Consider the following 22901-nt stretch of genomic DNA (forward strand, 5'->3'; position numbering starts at 1 on the left):
ACTGGGGTGACCGAGACTGTCTTGGCTTTGCTTCCTATCCTAAAGTTGCCAACGCTCAGGCAGGAAAGCTTAAGGCTACATAGGAGGTTATTATTGCATGGTGCAGAGCCCACTGAGCAGTATTGGGGCTGGATTCAGGAGATCCTTTGGCGTTTAGGAAGCAGCCCCTTGCATTGTAGGGTGTCCAAAAGAATAATTCACTTTGTACAAAAGAAAAACCTGCTTGACTTTGGCTCAGATATGAGCTGGTCTGAGTTGTGATCATGTGTATAGTCACCAGTGAACAGAAAGTTAATTTAAAAATGAATCATTCTGGTAATCTGGGAGGCAAAATGCTCTGTTGGTTTCACTGTCTTCCTATGGTACTTGGAAATTCCATAGCAGGAGAGGTTTGAGATTTCAGCAGCTGGATTTTTTTTCTTATTTTTTCCAAATGATTGCCACTGACAAACTTGGATACCACAGGCATGTTGTCTTAAGGTAGTCTGTTTTCCTAAGATGGGTGCGTTTAATAATAGCTTGAATTATTAGGAAACTTAAATACTTCAAACAAGTTGTAATATCTGAAATGCAGTTGTTTTTTCTCGGGAAATATTAGAACTCTTAAAAATCTGTGTGTTTGACTAAATACAGAGTACTTACTGTAACACAGGCTGTTGTGATTGGCATGCAGGATTGCAAATTGTCTTCTTGGTAGATTATTTTTAGTAATGTTGCAGTTTTTCAATTAGATCTGAAAGTAATCCAGTGAACAATAAACTATGCAGTTCAGTCTTAGAGCATGGCTTATTAGAAGCTCCAAAGATGAAGACTTGGAGCCTCCAAAGCACCACATCCCTGGACTTCCTGAAGCTGGTGAAACTGGGAGCTGCTGTGGACCTGGAATTCTTGTGCTCTAATGCCCCAGCCTTTGCCTCTGCCCCTTTTTTTACCAGCTGACCAAGCTGTGTCAAGAAATAGTTGGAACAAATAAAAGAAAAAAAGCATAGTACCAATCAAAGCGAGAACAAACCAACATTGAACCATTAAAAAAATGACAATAAGACCAGTAAACCTGACAGATAAGCCAGTGTATATGAGATTTCAAGATCTGTATTAGACATATTCAAAACTTGGTACTGTTTTACTTGTAAGTTGATATTGTCCCCTTGTATGTGAAAAAGGTTGGGTGGAGTGGTTTGTTTTTGTTTTTCAACTGCCACTACAGCATTTCATAAGATTTTCTTTCTAGTCTGTTGCAGCTAAATACCTTCTGTGTTTCTTCTAAGTCTTGAAGGTCTTTTTAAGCTACTGACTCTGACCAAGATTTTCTTTTGCTGCTCAACTCTGTTCTTTTGATGTTCAGTTAGTCCTGATTCTGCTTAGTCTAAATAAGGCCTCCTTTTCTTCACTGGATTTTTCACCTTGGTGTTTGAATTCTCGTTAATCTGGGCCCTTCTCCTGCCGAAATAAGCTGTTTTGACCTTACCTGCTTCTGTAGTGATGTGGTGAAATATGGAGCAGGGCATGGATTTGTCTGAAAATTGAGTCACCAGAGAAAAATGTTACTTTTTAAGTATGTTATTTCTTGTCAGCATGATTTGCTCTCAAAGGCTAAAGGCAGGAGCTGGAAGGTGATGTGGTGATTCCAAACCTCTGGGTGGTTTGTGGGATGGTATCCAGAGCTTGCAGAAGGCCAAATGACAATGCTTTTTTGCCTGTTCTTGGCATAAGCAAAGAGGGTGAGATTTTTTTAGTACTTGTTTTTTCCTAGCTATCTTTCAAAGTCTTTTGGTATGTGTTTTGAGTCTAACATTATTTGTTCATATAAATTATCAATGGAAAGGCCAGTAACATACTGGCAAGGTAAAGGCTGCTCAGATTGCTATTAATAAATTCTGGGCATAAAAGTGACTAAGTTGGAATGTAATATTGAAGATTAGAAGAAACTAGTCTCACTGTTCAAATTGGTTCATAAACAACTGAAATAACTAATGTTCAGTTCTGACTTCTTAGTTACTGACCTGCAGAGGATATGTAGTTTTGTGGAATACATTTGTGTTTGGTCCTTCAAGGCTGTGGGGTTTTGGTTTGGTTTTTTTTTGGTCATTAGTGGTTCTCCTGGAAAATAGATCCAGTGTTTTGTTTTTTTTTATAAGTAGCATTAGTGGCAGTATTTTGAATTTAGGAAGGATTATTATTTAATAATTTTAACATGGAACTCATTGTGCATTTGCTTGGTATTGGGTACTTGAATCTGTTTTGCCCTAAGAATGTTCCTACTGTATATACGGAAAGGAGAATGTACAGACTTCTTTGGGGCTGGAGTGTCTGTCCCTAAAATACATGTTTCATTATGTACATTGGCTTGAGTCTTTCTGGAGAAAAACATTTTACAGAAATACACATTGTTGTCATTGATTCAAGTGTTTTTGATTCAAGAATTTTTTTTTTTAGGGAGGGTAAGGTAAAGAATGCAGTACATTAACTAATCAGACTTTTATTTAGAGCTGGATATGGAAATCTAGCTTTGGCTGCTCTTATTCTCATTGTGAGAAATTCTTCCATTTTACTCTGTTTATTAAAAAGGTACAGTTCTCTTTGGCTTTATCTTTAAAGATCCTGTGAGAGCTGTAAGATGAAAAATAGTTTTCTTGGACAGTCAACCATTGGTGATTAGCTGCTCCTTGTACCTTCAGCTTCCCTACTTGTGCCTAGGGAAATGGTACACGTTTCATTTTGCAGCCAGTTGACCACACTTCAGTGAGATCAAACAAGAGAGCTGGAAGCTGAGCAAACATTTTCACAATGGGAAAATAGCAGAATCTCCAAATATCAGTGAAGACTCTTACTGTTTATTTTTTGAAGAAAACTCTTAAATTCATTGGCGTTCAAATCGAGATATGTAGACTGGGAATAGTGTTTCCTTTGTAAATTATTTGTTCCCCTCTCCCTTATGCTTTTGTAACACTGTAACACAAGTGGTCTTTACTGGAAAACACTTTCTGAAATCCAGCCTGGCTGTTCCCAAGAACATTGATGGACTCACTGATGGGTGTTTTTGCCAGACAAAAGGGAGCAGTCACACCTACATTTATGGGTCCATAGAATTCAGACAAAGCAATTTTGGTAACTGTTCACTTTAAATTGTTGGAGAGAAGCTTTTTTAGGATAAGACAAATCATCTTGTTGGAATTTGGTGCTATTTCATGCTGAAAAAATATGATTAACTAAGTCACTTGTACTCCAGAACAGTGACCCTATGCTTGCATTTCATTTTTGCCTTGAGCTGAGCACAGGTGAGGGAGGTTGCTGTGGCTCTGCTGATGAGATGCTATATTTTAAACTGTGGTTGTGTGTGAATGTTGGTGGTGTTTTATTCAGTTACCTGGTTCTTTGGAGCTTCCAGGGGAGTTTAATCATGAAGCTGAACCAGTCTTGGTGAAAGTCTGTTCTTTCTTTTCCCCTTTGCAGAGTTTGCTCTCTTGTATCCCTTGCATTAATCTCAAGCTTGAAGAACTGGTTAAGGGAGCTAAACTTGACCAAAATACTTCTGTTGTATCATCTTATAATAATTCTCCATTCTGCAAAGAAACCCACCCAGCTTAGATTTGTCAACTTAGCAGAAGTATTGATCATCACATGTCCTTTCTACTCAATTTTATATTTTTGTACATGTTCTAAGCATGTTTATCCTAAGACCATTTACAGAGCCCTCAGTGTGTACTAAAGATTGGCAATGGGATAGAGCTGCTTAAAAAAGCACAGGAAAATCCTGTCCTCTTGTGTTCCTGCACAGCTTGGCACGGCCAGCAGGTGGTGGCTGCTGAGCCCAGTGAACAGGGAGGAGAATCTGCTTCACCTGGAGGATGTGTTGCTCAGAGGTTGTCTCAGCAAAAGTCAGGCTGTGTGAAATGATCTCTCCATGTCTGTGTAGCTGGGATTCCTGGTGGAGCATGGAATGATAGTGAGCCTGGGTAAATAACTGCTGGCTTGATGCAGGAGTGGCTTAGAGAGTACAGTGTAATAGCAAGGCTGGGAGTTCTGGGAATATCCAGGACTTCCAAAATTTGGTTGTTTTAGCTAAGGCATCTTTAAATCCTGTACCAATTCCCTGTCAGCTGGTCTTTTCTAAAATAGCTTCCCAGTTGTGCAGCAAACCACTTCTAAGGGAAGGGTATGTGAATCACACCTGTTAGGTCTGCTTGCCAGAGGGTCCAAAGTGCTTGGTTGGACTGATCCTTCCTTGTCACTTGCTGTTCCTTTGATCCCTAGGCTTTGTCACCAATAACTTTTTTAAAGACCTCCAAAATTTTAAGCTGTTACACTGAGACACTAAACAGTGATTTGATTCTTACATAGGGTGTTTGCAGCCGCTCCTTTCTTTCCTTCCAGACTTAATTTATGGAAGAAAAGACAAAAAGGGGAATGAGTATATGCCAGAAGAGGCAGTGACATTATGCTGCTTTTATCTTGGTTTTACCTTTGGCAGTTGCATTTCTGATTTCCAGACTTGGCAGTTTCTCACAAAAAAAAAAATTCACGTACTACATCCAAATACTTCTATTAACAGCATCATCTCTACAGCAATTTTCATGTAGTTTTTTCAAAGTTTTTCCAGTTCTTGGCAGTGTGTGTGTTTCTTGAGTCTCCCATTGTAGGTGTAACCATGTTTCACATCAAGTTGTGCATACCTGGATTAGGTGTGTGCAGCATGTAAATGGTGCAGCGCATCCGTTAATCAGGAATATAATTAATTTTTGTTGGGAAGAGAGATAAATGCCAACTTGCAGTTGATTGCAGTTTGCTACTAGAATAACTAATAAGCTTTTTTGTTTTATGTAACAGGCTGGATGGAAGGAAAACCATGCAACATTCATGAATGAACTGAAAAACCTTCAGGCTTCGGGACTAACAACCCTTGGTCAGGCACTCAGGTCATCGTTTGACTTGTTAAATCTCAATAGATTAGTGTCTGGAATAGACAATTATGGACAGGTAACAAATCTATTTACAGTCTTCTGTCTTTTGTATTTCTGTGTTTCTTTAAATTATAGTTGGTGAGGGATTTTGGTGGTTCGAGTTTGTTTTTGCATTAAACTGTGTAAGAGTTTGAACTGGGAGCTCTTTTTTTCTTATTATGGCTACTGAAAAGACCCTGGAAAATGCTGGCATTATTTTCCTTACTGAAGTACAAAGAAACAGAGTATAAATGCCCCAACTGTAGACACACAGGAGTAGCCCATCTTGTGTAGCTCTGTGTGGTTCCAGACCTATTAAAAAAATTACAAGATTATTTTGAAAGATTGCTTATCTTACTGTTTATTTTATAATGACAGAAATACAAGCCTCTAAGCCAGTGTGTTGAGATTGCTCTTAACATTCTTTTGCTTTTGTCTGTAGGGAAGGAATCCGTTCTTTTTGGAGCCATCTATTTTGATTACTATCACGGACGGAAACAAACTGACAAATACAGCTGGAGTCCAAGAGGAGGTAAACTTGAATTAAGTTCTTTCAAGTTATGATTGTGCAAGTTGGAGCTATGTTGAGATGAATATTAATTGGTTTTTTCCTTCTAATTGTACTTCTTCATCGTTGACCTGTTTTTATAGAGAATAGAAACCAGCTATCCTGTTGCTGCCCAGCCCCTAAATTCAATTCATAGTCTGTAAGGATTTTGAGATGAGAACGTCAGATAAATTAGTGGGTTGGAGAGAAATGGGGTCATTTACAGATAAATGAATGAATTTGGATGTGATGTTTTTAGCTGGTTTGTCAAATAGTTGAAAATGTTCTTAAATCTTTTTTTACCAGCTTCATCTTCCGTTGAATTCTCCTTTGCCTGGAAGTGAACTAACCAAAGAACCATTCCGTTGGGATCAAAGGCTGTTTGCTCTGGTACTGCGTTTGCCAGGAGCTGCATCTGCTGAACCAGAGCAGCTTGGGAGTGTGCCTACTGATGAATCTGCTATCACACAGATGTGTGAGGTTACAGGAGGTAACTGGATGCTTTTTTGCTTAGCTTCACATTTGGCATTTGCCTTGACATATTTATTTGCCTTTAATTCATCTTCACCTCTTCCTGTTTTCTCTGTCTGAATTACTCTGTGTCCATGTGAATCCATGTGGTGCTTTCTTGGATTCCAGTAGCACAGGAGAACTTTAAAATAAAGCAGTATTCTTATTTCAGATATAGATGTGAGAGCATTTTCTAAATATAGTAGGAGGTTTTGGAAAATTTCTTTGGTTATTCTCAATGTTGGCTTTGCTCATCATGAGGGTGTTTTTTATTTTTTTATTTAAATGTTGAATTGAGCAGGGCTGCTATTAGTGAAATGTTAATTCTGCTGCAGGGCTGATAAGCTAAATTTAATCTTAAAATATTAATTCTGGAGGCTATTGCTTGATATGTTGATTGGGTTTTTTTTTTTTAATTGGTGCTTGGAGAAATTGTTGTGTGGGAGTAGGAGGTTTGGGTAGACAAAAGCAGATAGATTACATAGTGTTGGTAAAATCAGGCCTTCCTAAGGGCCTCTATAAACTTGGTCTTGGTCCAGCCTGATAAAGCTTTAATGGCCTCTTTTTAGCAACAAGTAAAATCTCAGCAGGTTGTGGGGTTTTGATGCTTTTTCTTAGTTCTATTGAATTTGCGAAGTACTTTGCCTTTTACATAAACTTGTACAGAGTTTGTTGCGGTTATTTGGGATAAAATTACAAGCCTTGGCAGCGTGACTTAGGTAATAAAACATCTTCCTTAAGTAAGATTACTCAAAATTTGGTTTTCTGTTTCCCCATGTAATTTCTTTCTTGCATAGGTCGTTCGTACTGCGTTCGGACACAAAGAATGTTGAATCAATGTTTAGAATCTTTAGTTCAAAAAGTCCAAAGTGGAGTTGTTATTAACTTTGAGAAGTCAGGACCAGACCCAGCTCCTATTGGAGAAGGTACAGTGATTGTTGAGTTTTTTCCCCGCTCCTAATGTTTAAGACAAAATGTTTGTTGGTTTGTTTGTATGTAGATGTTCTTAAGTGTCTTCCATGCCCTTCCTGCCAGCTTTTCCCTGTAGTGTACAGGATGCATCTTTTACAAGTGTTAGTTTGATCCTTGCTAAGTTAAATGATGCCATATGTCTGCACATGCTTGTATGGATCATCTACTGCTGGCTGTCTCTGTGTCACTCCTTTTACCTCTTTTTGGATGGCTGAGGAAAGTGTATGTTTGCAGGAAGCATTTAAGTTTGAATTACAGTATCAAGACTGTACTTAAAATAATTAAATCTAGCAGTAGTGTATTTAAGCACTTAAGCATCTCTAAAACATCTCAGTGCTTAACTTTCTGTATGTTTTCATTCTGCTAATTGATCACAGAACAGTAAGTTTCAGGTGAACATTCTTAGCTGTGAGTGAAAAACTAAAGAGCAAGGAATTATTTGCTCCCTGTGAGTCAAGTGCATAAGAGGAAAGTGCGCTCCAAATGTGAAGCAGATCTTCAGACTTGCAGAAGTTCATGGCTTAAAGGAAGAGGAAAGGGCTGACCAGTACCAGTTTAGGAAGTTAGGATCCTGGAGTATCAGAAAACATAATAGCTTTTAGCATCACCTGAACATTCTAGCAAGGCCAGCTTTATTCTTGCCTTCATTGTGGAATCAGCTTTTTCTATGTTTGTTTTCTCCTTTTGCTTATTTAAAGAAGGCTTTCCTATAATACAGCGCCGTGCTGGACAGCACAGCAGCAAATTCCCATGTCTCTGGTGACCCAGGTGTTCTCTCCTGTGTGGCAAAACAAGTGGTGAAATTTGTGTTTGTTGTTTTTTCGGTTTTTTTTGTTTACTTCATTTTTGTCACATTTGAATGGTGATGGACTGTGGTATATAGAATGTATAAAAATGTCAAGACATTTCATCTCTATAGGAATTGAGAAAGTCCTAAACTAGAGAGAAATATGATAGGATTTACCCAAGCTATAAAAAAATCACTTTTTATAATGCAGAGAAACTAAACTGATGTGTCACTGAAACATGGTTTCCACAGTATTACTGGCCAGTTCTCTAAAGCAAGGAAAACTAGTAATGTAAAATCTTTTTTGAATAAGGAAGATTGGTTGAGTGGGTGATCTCTGCTGTGCTGTTTGCTTTGAAGAGCAATCTTTGAAAACTACTGGTTACATCTGTAGTGCTACAAAGTTCTTTGTCCTCAGCACGCTGGGGTGTCTGTGCTGGTGCACTGCAGTAGACTGGCAGGGAATGCTGGTCTTTGCAGCAGGCTGTGGGGTTTAAGTGATCTGTGAATTGTTGTAATTAAAAATGTGGCAAAAGCTGCGTCCTGCAAGATGGATCCAACTTCTCCAAGCAACTTTGCTCCTCTTACAGTTTCCAGTAGTGGCAGCATCAGTCAGTGAGCATTGCAGCCTGTGTAGAAATGAAAATGCCAATTCTCAGCCTTTCCAGGTGCAGCAGAGCCAGCAGCAGTAGCTTGGTGCTGCCTGTGCGAGCTGTGTCAGACACTGAGCTTAAGCAAATACATTTTCCATAATGTGTGAGTATGCCTTGCTCCACTCACTGTGAAATGGCTGTGCCACAGGAACAGAAGGGAGATCAGGGTAAATATTGTAATTGTTTCTCAGATGATTCTGTGATACACCTGGATGCATAGGTTGTTTCAGCCTCTGACGTAAAGATCTGTATGTCTTTGGAACAAGAGTAATGAAATGCCCTACTGGCTGCTAATACAGAAATTTTGCTAGCAGATGAATGCATGCATGTAGCTTCTCATTTTCTTTTTGTTTGTTATTTTGCTTTGTTTAAATTTTAGATGGACTTGTTGATTCATCCAGGCCCATCAATTCATTTGCTTCTCAGCCGTGGCATAGTTGTCATAAACTCATTTATGTACGGCCTAACCCTAAAACGGGTGTTCCTGTGGGGCATTGGCCAATCCCAGAATCTTTTTGGCCTGATCAGAATTCACCAACACTGGTAAGTAAAAAAAGAACTGAAAAAAGGATTCTACACTAACAGTTAAACAGACTGAAAATAGATAATGGATTTATCTAGTAGTTTTTACTTTCTCTATTTATAATATGATGTGACTTCACTTTAAAAGGTTAAAACTGTTTTTAACAGAGTGGTATAATGTAATGTGGATAACGTAACCTGTGACATTTCTTGTATCCAGAAAGTTCACTTCCAAGTATATGGTTAGTTAATTCGCTGAATGGATTTTAAAGGTTATAAAGTGGAACTGTTAGTTATTTCATGTACCACAAATCATAGAAAGCCTATTAAATTTTAATCAAAGCTTTATAAAATTAATTTACATGGAAAAATGAGTATTTGTTTTTGAAAGAAGATCAACCATGGGTTTTTTTCCTTAATACTACTTCATGTGTGGACTCTTCTTTCACTAGAAGGAAGAATTAAAACTGAAACAGAAGAGCTACTCCCTGCAGAAAATGAGGAGAAAACAGTATTAATTTCCCCTTTTCTTACTGTAATGATCATACATTTAGCATGCCTTACTAGCCTTTCTAAACATCTCTCTTTTGTTAGGCATGTTCTGTTCCTGCACTTTGCAAGTGCACAAGGTACTGTCTGTCCATTCCCCTTGCTCCCACCTCCTGATTAAAGAGGGGGAAAAAAAAAGAGATATGTAGAGAATTCTTTGGGAGATTCTTTGTGAATTGAGTGCCATTTCACATCTGTTTTTCTGTGAACTTCAAGGTGGGAAGAAGAGTTGAAGTTTTCTTTAAACCTGTCTGTGTTGTTGTAGCTTGATTGACATGAAGACTTTTAAATATAAATAGTGGCATATTAACTATGTTTTTCTCTTAGTGGGAAGAATGTATCTGTGTGAACTTTTTTTTTTTCAGTTAGAAAAATAGTTAATCTATATTCTGTTATGGGAGCTTGTATTTTATTCTCTTCAAAGGAATGTTGTGGAAACTGAGTGTTACAAGACTTATAGGATGCTGAAATACCTGCTTATGGATGTTTTTAAGAGAATTGGTTTGTTTTCCATAAATATGTGAAAACTGATACCCTTTTTCCCACCTTTCAGCCTCCACGCACAGCCCACCCTGTGGTGAGGTTCTCCTGTGTGGATTGTGAGCCCATGGTCATAGACAAGCTTCCTTTTGACAAGTATGAGCTTGAGCCTTCACCCCTCACCCAGTACATCTTGGAACGAAAGTCTCCACATACCTGCTGGCAGGTACTTGCCCTTTATTTGATTCCAGAAATGTAATGAGTAATCTGAGGTACTTCAGTCTTTTCAAGCCTGGAGAATTGGGGTCTGGTTCAAACTCTGCAGCAGATGAGAAGAAACATGTCAAGGTTTCACTTACCTCCTTTCTAAGAGAATTATCAGGAGTTAGAATTGAGTGTTCCCTCCACAGGCTTTTATCTCATTTAATTCTCTTTCTAGGTCCATCTCATTTTGCTAAGAAATATGCCCCCCAGGTTCCATTTTTGGCTAAATTGAAATTCTCTACAGGCTTCCAATTTGCTTACAGGGAAAATCCAGCACTAGTTTCCATCATGTTACCTAATGAACAGCTGCAAATCATTTTCACTAGATGGTTGAAGCTGCTAATGGGAATTGAATGGAAGCTGTTGATCCTGTTGACTACATTGGCCTTGAAGAGGTCAAAGTTCTGTTGCTGAAATCCTTGGTTGCATGCTCCTTTCGTAATTTTTTTTTAAGTTTCTGTATCCTCTGTAAAATCAGGCTCCCTTCTTTGTGGTGATGTTTTAAATATTAGCCTAATGTATACACATGGAGTATGCTTAGCTGGAAAGGTGAATTTGGAGGTGTCTCTATTTTGTATCCCTAATAAGTATTACAACTTAGTTGAAAATATGACATGCATATTCGGAATAAAAATTAATTAAAAAAAAAAATTTCAAAAATGGCCTTTAAGCATTCATAGGTACATTATTTGCCTGAGTTACTAAAATTACTCTGCTATTTTTCAAAAACTGCTTTTCTTCTTCCAGCTACACATCAGACCCTTAAAAATCAGAGAAATAGGCTCATTGTCATAGAAACCATGTAACAAACCCGGTTCCTTATGCCCTGAAAAAACAGAGGAAAACCACTTGCTATTTGCTGCAAGGTTTATTTTTTCTAGGAAAACTATTTTTGACTTAGATGTGGGTTATTTTGCTTGCCTCAGTCAAGAACATCTACCATTTTTATCCTGTTGAAATATTGTTTACGTGTATTGCTTTTCAGGGTTAAGACCCTCATATATGTGCACTTAAAAAAGTAAAGTAAATTTTAATAATGTTGGCACTGGGTGTAATCAAGATATTTCTTGAGTGGTTGTTTGTTTTGTTTAATTTCTATGCTTAAAAACGTTTTACATTTCTTTTTATCAGTGTTGTAAACATTAGTTGTACTATTTTTGAGTCAGAAGACTGATTTCAAATAGCTTGTTTATTTAATATTCCTTCAACAGATGTCCCCTAACCTATTTTAGATAATTTCAAAAACTCTTCAGGGCATCAATTCACTGTAGTTTCAGTAAAGCAGTAAAGATTATGCTTGTGAAGAGCATTTCCACACTTCCTAGGTTTACACTAAATGTTGCATGTCTCAGTTTTCTGACTGGGGATTGTAAGTCCATACTAACCCTGATGTGTTCAGATTTGTCTGTGCTTGATAATTTGTTGTCTTAATGCAGTTGGATTCAGATTGATTTGAATTTTTATATGCCCCATGCTTGATATTCTTCACATTCTTCATTCTAATACAGTGATCTCTCTTATTCTTTGCCAGGTATTTGTGAGTAGCAGTGGAAAATACAGCGAACTTGGCCACCCGTTTGGGTATTTAAAAGCAAGCACTACTTTAACCTGTGTAAACCTCTTTGTGATGCCTTACAACTACCCTGTTTTACTTCCATTGTTAGGTAGGTAACACATCTGCATTGGACTGCCAGTGCAGCTGCTTCAGAGTAAAAAAAAAAGCAAAACAATAATGGTTGGTGTTCTGCCTTAGTTTGAGACATTATAAAATAATGGAGATCAGAGAGTAGAGAATGTTGCAAACTCTTTTAACGTACTTTGGGAGGAGAGGATTTTCATACCCCCTCTCCCTTTTTTTCTCTCCAGCAGAGGAGGAGAGCTACCTGCTTCCAGTGCATGTTTGATGCTGTTCACCTCCTAGACACGTAGCCTCTTCCTTAACCTGGAGTAAGCTTCAACCTCCATTCTTTTCCCTCATTTAGGGTGTGGTGTATCCAGGTTTTGCAGTTGCTCTTGTAGCAGCTTATTTTTTACTGGAAGATGAGATGCAGTGTTTGTCACGGGTGTTGGGAAGAGGGAATTCCCTAATGCAGTTTAGAGCAGTAAGAAGGAATTGAGCACTGAAACAGTCTGCGTTTCTTTCCTGCCCAAAGGACCAGGTTTTGTTTTTGTTTTTTACTCCCACAATGAAATTATTTTCTAAGGAAAGATGATATGAAAAGGTGCTATGTAACTTCCACAGTAATTGTGGTTGATAGGGATCTGGCATAAAGGTAATGGCAGAGAGGAGTTTCCAGGGTGCCACTAACCCTTTCAGTTGCAGATGCTGTAAGGCTTTTTTGTTCTCATCTTGTGGGTGTGTTTAGTGATACAGAAGAACAGTGACCAAGACAATTGAGTCATACTGTCTTACACAGGATTTTTCTATTCCGTTACAGGAAAAAAATACCAGAACACAATTCAGGAATGCTTTTTCATAATCCTGGTCATAACCAAAAAGGAATAAACTTGTGCTTGCTGCTAATGTGTCTTTTATAGCTATCTATGTAGCCTGACAATTGTCTCAAAGTTTGCAAGGAGGATGATTTTTGGCGACTTCGTGATTCCTGAAATACTGCAGCAGATCCCCTATCTGAGTAGCCATCACTGATCCTGAATTAACTTCCCTGTTCATTTTGATGTTGACATTTGCAGTTCTGCTGTGTCTTTGCAGTTCTGCTGTGTCTTCCCTGGTAGCTCTTGTCTTCCCCCTGCCTTTTTTTTAAAGGGGTGTAAAGCTCTTCCTTCTCTTTGACAAAAGGCACTTTTCAGTGTGTGTAGTGCTATTCTGCAGCTTACTCACCTGGTAATCCATTTCTTGTATTTCTGAAGGCTCTTCAAAGGAAAATGCAGAACTTCCACATTGCCTAAGTTGTAAAGCGGATGTTTTCTTGAGGGCACGAATCCCATGCATTCCATGTTGTTCATACAAACACATGCAGTGTTACCTTCAGATTTCCTTCCAGGACCTTGTTTATCCTTGGTCTCTAAGGCATGGTAGAATTAAGTTCTGTGGAATATACCTTCAACACAAAAGTAGATCTGGGCCCTTTTCTACTTAGCAGTACAGAAAATGAGTGAGATGATAAGCAGGATACCTGGTAAATTATTTGTAGATGTTTTTAGCAATACTGACTCTGTATTTGGCTCTGTAGGTAGGTAGGAACGCTCCTGTGTCTACCTTCATACACACTAGCAGATACTGGTGGTTCAGCAGAGGACTGATTTGAGTGTGTAAACCAAATTTTTCATTACTCTCAGCCAAAGATGTGAGAATTCCCAAGACCAAGAGAAGTCTGCTCCATTCAGCCACTACCTCCCATATTGGTGCGTCACTGTGGTGGCTCCTGCCCTGCTGGTAGAATATTGTGTTGGAGGACTGGTTGGGACAGTACCGTGGATAATCTACCTCTGTTCCTTCTGGTGACTCTTGCGAAGACAAAACCAGTTTACAATTGTGTATTTTACTGTATTATCAAATGTGTTCAACCTTATAAACAGATAATAAGATGCTTAAGGATTTTTTGCTTGCATATTTGTTTTCCTCCTGCATTCCTCTGCAGGTGAAGTTTTAATTCTCTTTTTGAAAAATAGTGTAAGAAAGCTCTAAAAACAGGTAAGATAGATAGTCGTGAGGCAGCTTGCAGGTGATATACGAGCAAACTGAAACAAGTTGTAATGGTCTGTGGCTGAAGGAGGTAAATTGTATCACATCCTATAGCTTTGGTGATTTCATGTCTTGGTTTCTACAAGAGTGGATTTGGGAATGCTGTAGCTTCTGGCTTTTGACTTACAGAGCCTGCATTCAGAAGCTTTGTAAGTGAAAGGAGGCAATTAATAGGACTTGATAAAACAGTGAAGTTGCACAGTCCATGTATTAATGGCCTCATGCGTGGTGTTTGGTTGTCTGACAAAAACACTGGTCTCTGGTCCATGTCCAGCAGTGGTGGATACTGTGGGATGAGCAGCTGCAGTTTGCTTTCAGAAAGCTAGAGAGAAGGCCTGACTAGCTTGGTGGTGGTTTGCTCTCAGAAGTGAGGAGGTGGGGTGCAGTTCTTTCTGTTCAGTGGGAGGCTCCTGAAGGCAGAGCTTGTTGCAGGCAGATGCTGACATGCTTCAGTGCTGAATGCTTGGCCCACAGATGAGAGAAATTTCCTCTTGAAGGATTGTTGCAAAGCTGTTGTACTTCAAGGTACTGTTCCATTTAAAAACATTTGTACAGCCATGTTCATCAAGCAGAAGTTGAAGGAGAGGTTTTAGGGAGAGCCAAGTAAAGATGAGGTATATTTCTAAATACTTCTGCCTTGCCTCTTTCCTTGGCTCCTTTTAGCTGCATGGGTGGGAGGGCAAGCACTGCTGGGCAGTAGAGTGAATCTTCATTGGGACCATCAGCATAAGCAGCAGTGAAGCAGCCATGCAGGAAACGCCTTGGGAAGGTGGTTAAATACCCTTTTTCTGTGGGTGTAAATATGTAACAGGATGAGCGTTTAGAAGATGTCTGCCTCTGAAGGACTGCAGCATGAGCAGTTTCCTTTGATGCTTTTACAGGCTGTGAGAACCTGCAAGTAATGATTTATATTTTGGAAACTAAAGGCTATGTTCTCACCAGTGTGAACCCAGCATGCTATGGCTCTGGGAGGGACAGCCAAATACATTTTGATACGTTTTGTATCAATAAGGAAACAGTGACACAATACCTAACTTAGGTAATGAGGGGTGCTGTTTTCCGTTGCAGTGCCTTGGTTTTGGCCGGATGGTTTGCAGGAAAGGATACTGTTTTCTGTGAATGTAAAATCATGAATCTACTACCTAGAGTTGAGGAGTGTCTAAGTAGGGGAATTACAGGAGTAAACAGGGAGTGGTGGTGTACTTGCTCAGGTGGAATTTAATGTGAGTAGTGATTTTAGAAGAAAAAAAGTTCTAAATTTTACTTTGGGTTACATGGTGTGTGAACTGTTGTAATTCAGGCTCCAGCTGAACTGCTTAAGATACCGGCTCTCCTCTCACATGCTCTCTTTTTTTTTAACTGTTCACTGATCTTAAAAGGTGCTTCCAGTCCCCTTCTATAGTACTGAGTGTTAAAAGTGTGTATTGTTGCCCTGTTTGTCACAATGTGGTTGGTTTGTACATTAAGCTGAAGTGTATAAAGACTGCAATAGTTTTCAGTTAACTGGTCTGTGTGGTTTTTACCTGATCCCTGGAGTTGTTGCAGCTTGCAGCCTGTTCCTAATGGTTTTTAATACTGTGTTTCCAATTGTATAGTGCTTTTAACTCCCTCTGAGTTCAGAAGTAAAAAGAATTCTGCATTAAGTAGACTATAGAGAAATTAGTATCTGAAAATAATTAGGTAGAAGTAAAACTAAATTATGTAAGGATTTTTTTCAATACTTTTTGATTTTTATCTGCAAAAGTTTGGGGTTTAATCTGTGAAAGACATAGTTAACTGGATTATTGTTAGTTTGCTTATTTGTATAAACCACCATGTGCAGCCCAGGGCTGAAAGTGCCTTTCAAGTGCCTGTGTTGCAATCTCCTGACAGTGTGTCTCAAACTCGCGAGGTAGAGACAGGTAAGATGCTCGTGGTGAAGTTCTCTTTGAAACTTGTAGTTGTGTTTACCACCCTTTTGGGAGGGTAGCAGTTCCTGCAGTGAGTTTGTGCTGTGGGGAAACCGATTTTAAAAAGCTGAAGCTCTGCATAGGTTTGAAAATTTTTTCCTAGGATAGCAGAGATCAGGGAGGTGCTTTTGTATTTGATGTCTTGGAGTTGATCTGTGCTGTGGATTGGGACCCCAGCTGGCTGAGCTGAGGAGTGGCTGTGCCATGTCACAGTGCCCGTGTGCTCTTACTGGTACAGCCTCACAGTGCAGCAAGTGAGATACTGACCAAGTACTGATAAGGGGTTTAAGGTTCAAGCTGTACTCAACCAACTCTTAGATTGTAAAATATTAGGACATACTATAATACTGAATATCTTGCTTTTTTTTAAGTTGTCTTTTTTTATGTTGAATTTTGAGAGGGGTGTAGTTTAACTTGCATTTTGCTGCAAAAAGGTAATAGGTGTATGAGATAAGAATGGATGTTATTTTACATTTGCCATATGTCATTATTACCATCCCAGGTTCTTTTGGATAATAGTGCTAAGCTTGAAGTATATTGAGATTTTAAATTGAATTCTGATTTGTCCTCTCCAACTCCAGCCCACTTTCTTCAGGCCAGGGAAGAGAAGAAGTAGCATCTGTAGTATGGGTTTTATGTGTAATCCAGAATTCATTTAGATTGGAAAATACCTGTAATTGTGTGTGGTTTTTCTATGAGAACTTGGGAAGTAGTATCAAAACATCTGTTCAATTTGTGCAGAGTACTATGAAAGTCAAATTTTCTTCTCCAAATATATCTTCCTGAAAACTCAGTGTGGAGAAAACTATTTCCTTGCTGCATCTGTCTTTTGCACACCCTCTTCTGTGCATCTCTGTCTCCTGCCCCAGCTAATTTTTGGACATCCCTTTCTTCAGACCTGCATATCCTTCCATTAGGCTCACTTTGCCAGCATGCTACAATCCTACTAAGAAGAACCTTTATTTCAGTGGGTAATTCATAATTGCAAATGGTTAATTGCAGGCTGCTGTGTTTGGTGTAGAGCCCACAGTTACGGTTCATAGTGTGCACAGCAAATAGGCCACACTTAACCTCAGCCATTCCAAAATGGCCAGGTGCACACCTGGAGTGAGCAAAGTGCTTCTAGAGCAGTACCTAAAGGAAAGAAATCTCTGGTTGCCCCTCTCTTAAAGGACAGCAGTTTTTGTAGCTGATTTCTGTCTCTTGTCTATATCTGTGGGAGACTTTGCTGCCCTGGCGTGAGGCAGGTGTTGTGGCTGGAGGTAACCCCTTCTCTCTAGGGTGCAGCTGCTGCTGTTGGCAGCAAGTCCAGCAAAGCTGGCCAGAAGGATTCCCTCCTGATGGGACTTTTTTTATTCTTTCCCTTTGATGCCAAAGAATATTTTTACTGGAGACCAGAATTCATCATACAGGTTGAACAGAAGAAAACTGGTTTGAAAATGGAAATTGAACCAAATTAATGTTGTTTGATTCAATCAGATACAGGGACTCCCTGATGTGCAAGAGAGAGGCAAGGGAGGTGAAACTCTTAACAGGTGGATCTGTTGCACCTTCCATGCTGCTGGTAGTTGTGTGCAGTGTTTAAGTCTGGTGTACCTTGTAAGTTTGTTTGTAATGGGGGCTTGCTCTGGATTGCCTACTGCAGCTAGGACTGGGGATTCCCAATCCTTCACACCTCAGGTTAAGAGCAGTTTTTGGGGGGAAGCCCCATTGGGAGATGGGTGGGGGGAGAAAACGGGGGGAAATCCGGCACCTACGATTTTGGACAAAGCTGAAGGTCTGGGACTGTATAAATGACACGTTCTTTTGTTGTTTTCCTTGTTGCAGATGACTTGTTTAAGGTTCACAAACTTAAGCCAAATCTGAAGTGGCGACAGGCTTTTGACAACTACTTAAAAACAATGCCTCCTTACTACTTACTGGTATGTTACTCTTCTCATCTCATGTTCTGGGATATAATGGCTGATGTGACCAGAGTCCTTTGCATCATACCTCTTCCTAGTACATTTTTTACATAATTATGATGGCATTTTAGGTATTTAACATTCTGCCTTTCAGAGGTATGTAGACTAGAGCAAACATTTTTAAAAACAAAAAAAAACCTGTAGAAATACTGAGGAGTAGTAGTAGCTCTGTTCAGATATTAAGTGTTTAATAAATATGTTTTCTGATCATTAAACACTAAATGAATTTTGATCAAAAGTACTTCAGAACATTCAGAGAAGCCAAATTTGGCATTATTTTTGTAACTGGATAAGGAAAATGCAGATTATTAGGTTGCTTGTTAATGTGGGTGAAGTGCTAGAACTTGGGAAGCTGATATTGACTGGGCCAAATGAAGGGTGGAGGGAGGCACTGTGTCACCTTTTACGTGTAGCTTGGACAATGCACCTCAATATGGACTTGCATCATCCCGGCTATTCTGGACCTGAGCCTTTGAGTGGAAATTGCCAGTGGCACCACACTGTGTGGTGTCTTGGTGATGTGGCATAATGTCCATTGTGAGCTAGTTAGACACCAAACTCATGTCACATGTTATCTGAATAGACTTGAATTTTAGTGGCCAAAAGTGGAAAAGCTAGAGCACTAATCTATGTGCCTTAGCTTCCTATAATTGAGCTTATAAATTTCTTTTTTAAATACTTATTCTCTTACTATTGTGTATTTTGTTTTCCTTATAGCCATTAAAGAAAGCCCTAAGGATGATGGGAGCTCCAAATCTGATATCAGATAATTTAGATTGTGGACTTAGTTACAGTGTTATCTCTTACCTTAAAAAACTCAGCCAACAGGTAGTATTGATGAAACCTTTGCAATTAGAAGTGCGTTGATTATTTAGTTTGTGGTAATCTCATTATAAAGCAGTTAATCCCTGTGGGAGTTCATATGGGTGTGCAGCATATATTATAATTGAAGATTGGTGAGCATTGCCACTGCAAATGTGGATGAATCTAGTATGGTTCTGTAGCCAGTGATTGTGCCTTCTGTAAGTGGTGGAGAGGAATGTAAATGAAACCTCTTCAGCTCTACTTCAAATATCTGCTAGATTTCAAACTCCAAAGATAATCATTAATTGGGTTTATGGCTGCTCTTGCCATTGTTCTTCACAGCTGAAGTCAGAGGCTTGCTTTCAGTCTCATGTTTATTTCCATGTGTCCCTTGGCAATGTCTGTTTTCAAAAAAAAAAAAAAAAAAAGTGTGTTCTTGTCTGTGGGGAGTAAAATCTCAGTTCAAGCTTTATGTCTGAGCTTCCTGTTTCCTTCAGGTCAGTCCTTCTGTGTGTTAATTGTGACCTGGTGGGAAATAGTCCTACATATCTTTTTCTCTTTGCCAAGACTGCCATTCCAGGTGTAAGGGCCTGGAAGTTCTTCCTCCTTAGCATGAGGGGCTCTTAAAACAGTTCAATATCTAGAGGGCAGTGGGGAAGCAGTGCAGCCTTTAAAGTTACAAAGAAAAAATCCTCCGCCTTAAAGAATGCACAAAATAGATCCCAGAGCCTCTGAATGACTGAGCATCTACTAGACATAAAACTTCCTGTGGTATTTTGGTAATCTAATGATATGCAAATTCGTATGATTTATCTGCACTGTGGTGTTGGAATGACTCGAGATGGCTGCTGTGGCTCTCACAGACGTTCTCAGCACGTGGAACAGTTTGAATGTGTGGAATGCATTATAAGCTCCTCTATAGGCACAGGCAATTCCAGAATTCTGCTGTGCTCCTGCTGTCCTTAAATTCAGCTTCCCACAGATAATGAAGCAAACTCTGCAGAGGAGGAGATCTGGGGGAAGTGGTTTGCAATCACAGTGGGTTTTGGGTTTTGGTTGGTTGGGTGGGGTTTTTTTAATTTTTTTTTTTTCTTTGGAGGTATTGCTAGTGGGTTAAAAAAACTTTAATTCCAAATACAGTTAGAGCTTAATACAGTAAAATTCTCTGTAGCTGTAATAAGAAACCTGTGCTAATTGGAGAAGTGATACATTTTTAGAAATCTACTCATAAAACAGATTTCTTTTGCAACTTTTCTCCCTGATATTGTTACAAACATACAGGGCAGTTCATAGGTTGCTTAAAAAATAAACTGAAATTATATTACTATATCTGAATAATACTATTGTTTTAGATGCAACTGTATTGTAACCTAAGGCATCCTACCTTCCATTTTGTTTTTTTCTTGCCCTTTAAAGTTGGTTCTTCAGGGACATGAGAGTCACAGACTTGCAGCAAAATCAGGGATATTCACAGACCTCCTACTGGCATATAAATTTAGATACACTGGCTAAATATTTTTCCATATGCTAGCACATTAGGATTTCTTTATGCTTGAGATCTAATCTATGAAATCAAATATATCCCTGGGTAGGTAGTAGGGAACTAAATTTGTAGTTTTAGTCTGCTAATGTACTGTGTGTTTTGTACTGGAAATTTGCAATGCCTGCTGATTCTTTAACTCACGGTGTGATTCCATTTTAGACAAAAATAGAATCGGAACGGATAATAGGTTCAGTGGGTAAGAAAGTTCCACAAGAAATTGGAATAAAAGTGAAAAATCACTCCAGTGGCCTCTCCTTGGTACACAGTAGGGATTTTAAACAACTGCTGCAAGGGATCACTGGGGAATCTCCTCTGAGACTGTCAGAAATGAATGTTAAAGAATTTGCTGGATTCCACATAGGACTTTTAAACAAGGTAAACAGCACTATGATCTTGCATGACTGTGCAGTTAATCCTCATCTGTTTTAAATGTAATTTTTATGGACTTTGTGTAGAAGGAGGTACCTTCACTGAACTGTGATGAGTACAGCATAAAGAGGGAGAAGAGTAAATGCAATTTTTTTGCACTTGATTTTGGGACACTGTTTGAAAACCCCACAATAGTAAATGAAAATGACTGTGTTTTAAGTGCCAGTCTCTGCAAAAGACAGCTATTATTGTTCATCCACGAATTAATGTGCTTACTCTTAATGGAGCTGAAAGCACTAATGCTGCATAAGGTGGTGTTGAAGAGACAGCCACTGAGCTGCTTGTAGCCAGTTATGAAGCTCTAAAGTTACTTATTAATATTTTTTAAAAATTAATGTTATTACAGTTCATAGTGGAATTTCTCCATGCGTGAGAACTGATGGATTAACTGGAAGTTACTTATTTTGTTACAAAACTAGGATTTGAAGCCACAGGCATTCAGAAATGCGTATGATATTCCTCGTCGCAGTCTTCTAGACCAGCTAACTAGAATGAGAACCAATCTTCTGAAAACACACAGGCTTATCTTGGGGCAGGATGAAGGTAAGGAGTCAGTTCATTAATAGTTTGAAGAGAATACAGCTATTTTTGTTATTTGCTTAAGGTAGTGGTTTCTGTCTCTGTTGTGGGAGCAGAAGTGGCCATTGCATCTCTTGCTGAGTCAGACAATGTCCTTTTCTTGACTCTGAAGGGGAAGGAGGGAAATCTTTGCCTTCTGTCATGCAAGATGTCATGCTTTGAAATTTAAAAATAAGTTTTGTGGGAGAGCTTTCACATTCACCAGGGTTCAGTAGACGTGTTATAAAGTAATGGGTGCTTAAGGCAGAGAGGAGCTGTCTTTGTTTTTTGTGAGATGCTGGTGGTCTAAAGATGAAATTGTCAGCATAGAAATTAAACTTGCTTATTTTTTATTCTTCTGCCAGTCAAACTCAGCTCTTGCCAGGCTTATTTCCACAATTGTAGTCTTGAGCTCATCCTCTGTAGTCAGAAGAAATAATTAGTTCTAGTTCTTAAATGCTAACACTTGAAATTGAGGTATGAAGTTTTTATTACCTTAATTTTAGGACTAAATCAAGATCCCTTTTCTGTTGCAGACTGCCTTCATAGTGTTCCTGTTGCTCAGATGGGAAATTACCAGGAATACCTGAAAATGATGCCTTCACCTCTTCGGGAAATTGACCCAGATCAACCAAAAAGACTCCATACATTTGGCAATCCATTTAAACAGGACAAAAAGGTAGGAGGAGCCTTGGTGCCTGCTGTGCCTTTATGTTTAATGCAACTTGAAATAATTTGTGAGTAGAATTTCTGCCCCACAACTACAATATATTGGTAACCTGTGCAGCCTGTGGAAAGGAGGGATGTCTCCCATGTGGTCCAAGAGGAATGTGTATTGAATTGTGCTGGTTTACAGAGTGGCACTGGGCTCTCTGGTTACGTTGGATATCTCTGTTCTGAGAGCTGTCAAGTGTTCTGAAAGCCACTTGAGTCTGAACACAGAGGGACTCAACTCATCAGTGAATTGGTGAAACAGTTGCCGTTTTGTACTGCTACTTAAATTATTACTTCCTTTTCAGGGTATGATGATAGATGAAGCTGACGAGTTTGTGGCTGGGCCCCAGAACAAGATCAAGCGTCCCGGGGAGCCCAACACGCCGGCGTCGCTGAAGAGGCGGCGCAGCATGTCCCCCCTGCTGCGGCGGCCACAGTCACCACCCGTCGTCACCAACCATGTGGGTGGCAAGGGGCCACCTGCTGCTCCTGGCTCCCCCTCCTACCTGGGCCTCAAGGGTGTCCCAGCAAATAAAGGTATACTGGAGCTGTGCTACAGCAGCTCAGGTCCTGGGGGGATCTGGGGAGGAAGGGAAAAAGTTCTGCCAAGCGCGTCTGTGCTTGCTGTTACGTAGGAGTGGGTTTCTTTTGTTGGCCTAGATAAACAGGCTGCTGCTACAGCTAATGAAATCTGGAATAAAAAAAACCCAACCGTTTGGAGATAGCAAGTATCTCAGATCAGCTTTTACTTTTTCTTTGTGTATTCTGTGGTGAAGAAGGAAAGTTAAAATATAGTTGTTTCATTTCCCGCAAATAGGAATTTCCATACCCCCCTATTGCAGCAAATGGAGTCAGAAGAAAACTTCATTAGCTGGGTTTGGGGAGAAGGAAGACATGAGTTTACTTAGGAGTCATGACATAGCACTAGGAATAGAGAACATGGTGACTTCACAACAGTGATAGGAGATGTAAATCCAAAGGGGAGGCATTCCCTTGGTCACATCCACAGT

The 22901-nt window shown here is 39.4% G+C and overlaps 1 protein-coding gene across 6 annotated transcripts in view; it reads left to right on the top strand.

The window, feature by feature from the left end:
* The window catches only part of LOC131583571 (integrator complex subunit 6-like), a 39971-nt gene that overhangs the window by 13618 nt on the left and 3452 nt on the right, over positions 1–22901 (top strand). For 3 of the 6 annotated variants that reach the window (XR_009278536.1, XR_009278537.1, XM_058847838.1), the window contains exons 3-15: positions 4828–4977; positions 5383–5472; positions 5794–5977; positions 6795–6923; positions 8789–8952; positions 10034–10186; positions 11756–11888; positions 17707–17801; positions 18561–18671; positions 20350–20565; positions 21039–21162; positions 21714–21856; positions 22197–22428. Coding sequence is in view for 4 of the 6 variants with exons in the window: in XM_058847838.1 (XP_058703821.1) it covers positions 4828–4977; positions 5383–5472; positions 5794–5977; positions 6795–6923; positions 8789–8952; positions 10034–10186; positions 11756–11888; positions 17707–17801; positions 18561–18671; positions 20350–20565; positions 21039–21162; positions 21714–21856; positions 22197–22428 (1924 nt within the window). In the remaining 2 variants the exon portion in view is untranslated. Of the gene's footprint in view, positions 1–4827; positions 4978–5382; positions 5473–5793; positions 5978–6794; positions 6924–8788; positions 8953–10033; positions 10187–11755; positions 11889–12090; positions 12172–17706; positions 17802–18560; positions 18672–20349; positions 20566–21038; positions 21163–21713; positions 21857–22196; positions 22429–22901 lie in introns of those variants that run through there. The other 3 variants (XM_058847839.1, XM_058847840.1, XM_058847841.1) reach the window with 3 other exon arrangements.

The sequence above is a fragment of the Poecile atricapillus genome, chromosome 12 (genome assembly GCF_030490865.1).
Source record: "Poecile atricapillus isolate bPoeAtr1 chromosome 12, bPoeAtr1.hap1, whole genome shotgun sequence".
NCBI lineage: Eukaryota > Metazoa > Chordata > Aves > Passeriformes > Paridae > Poecile > Poecile atricapillus.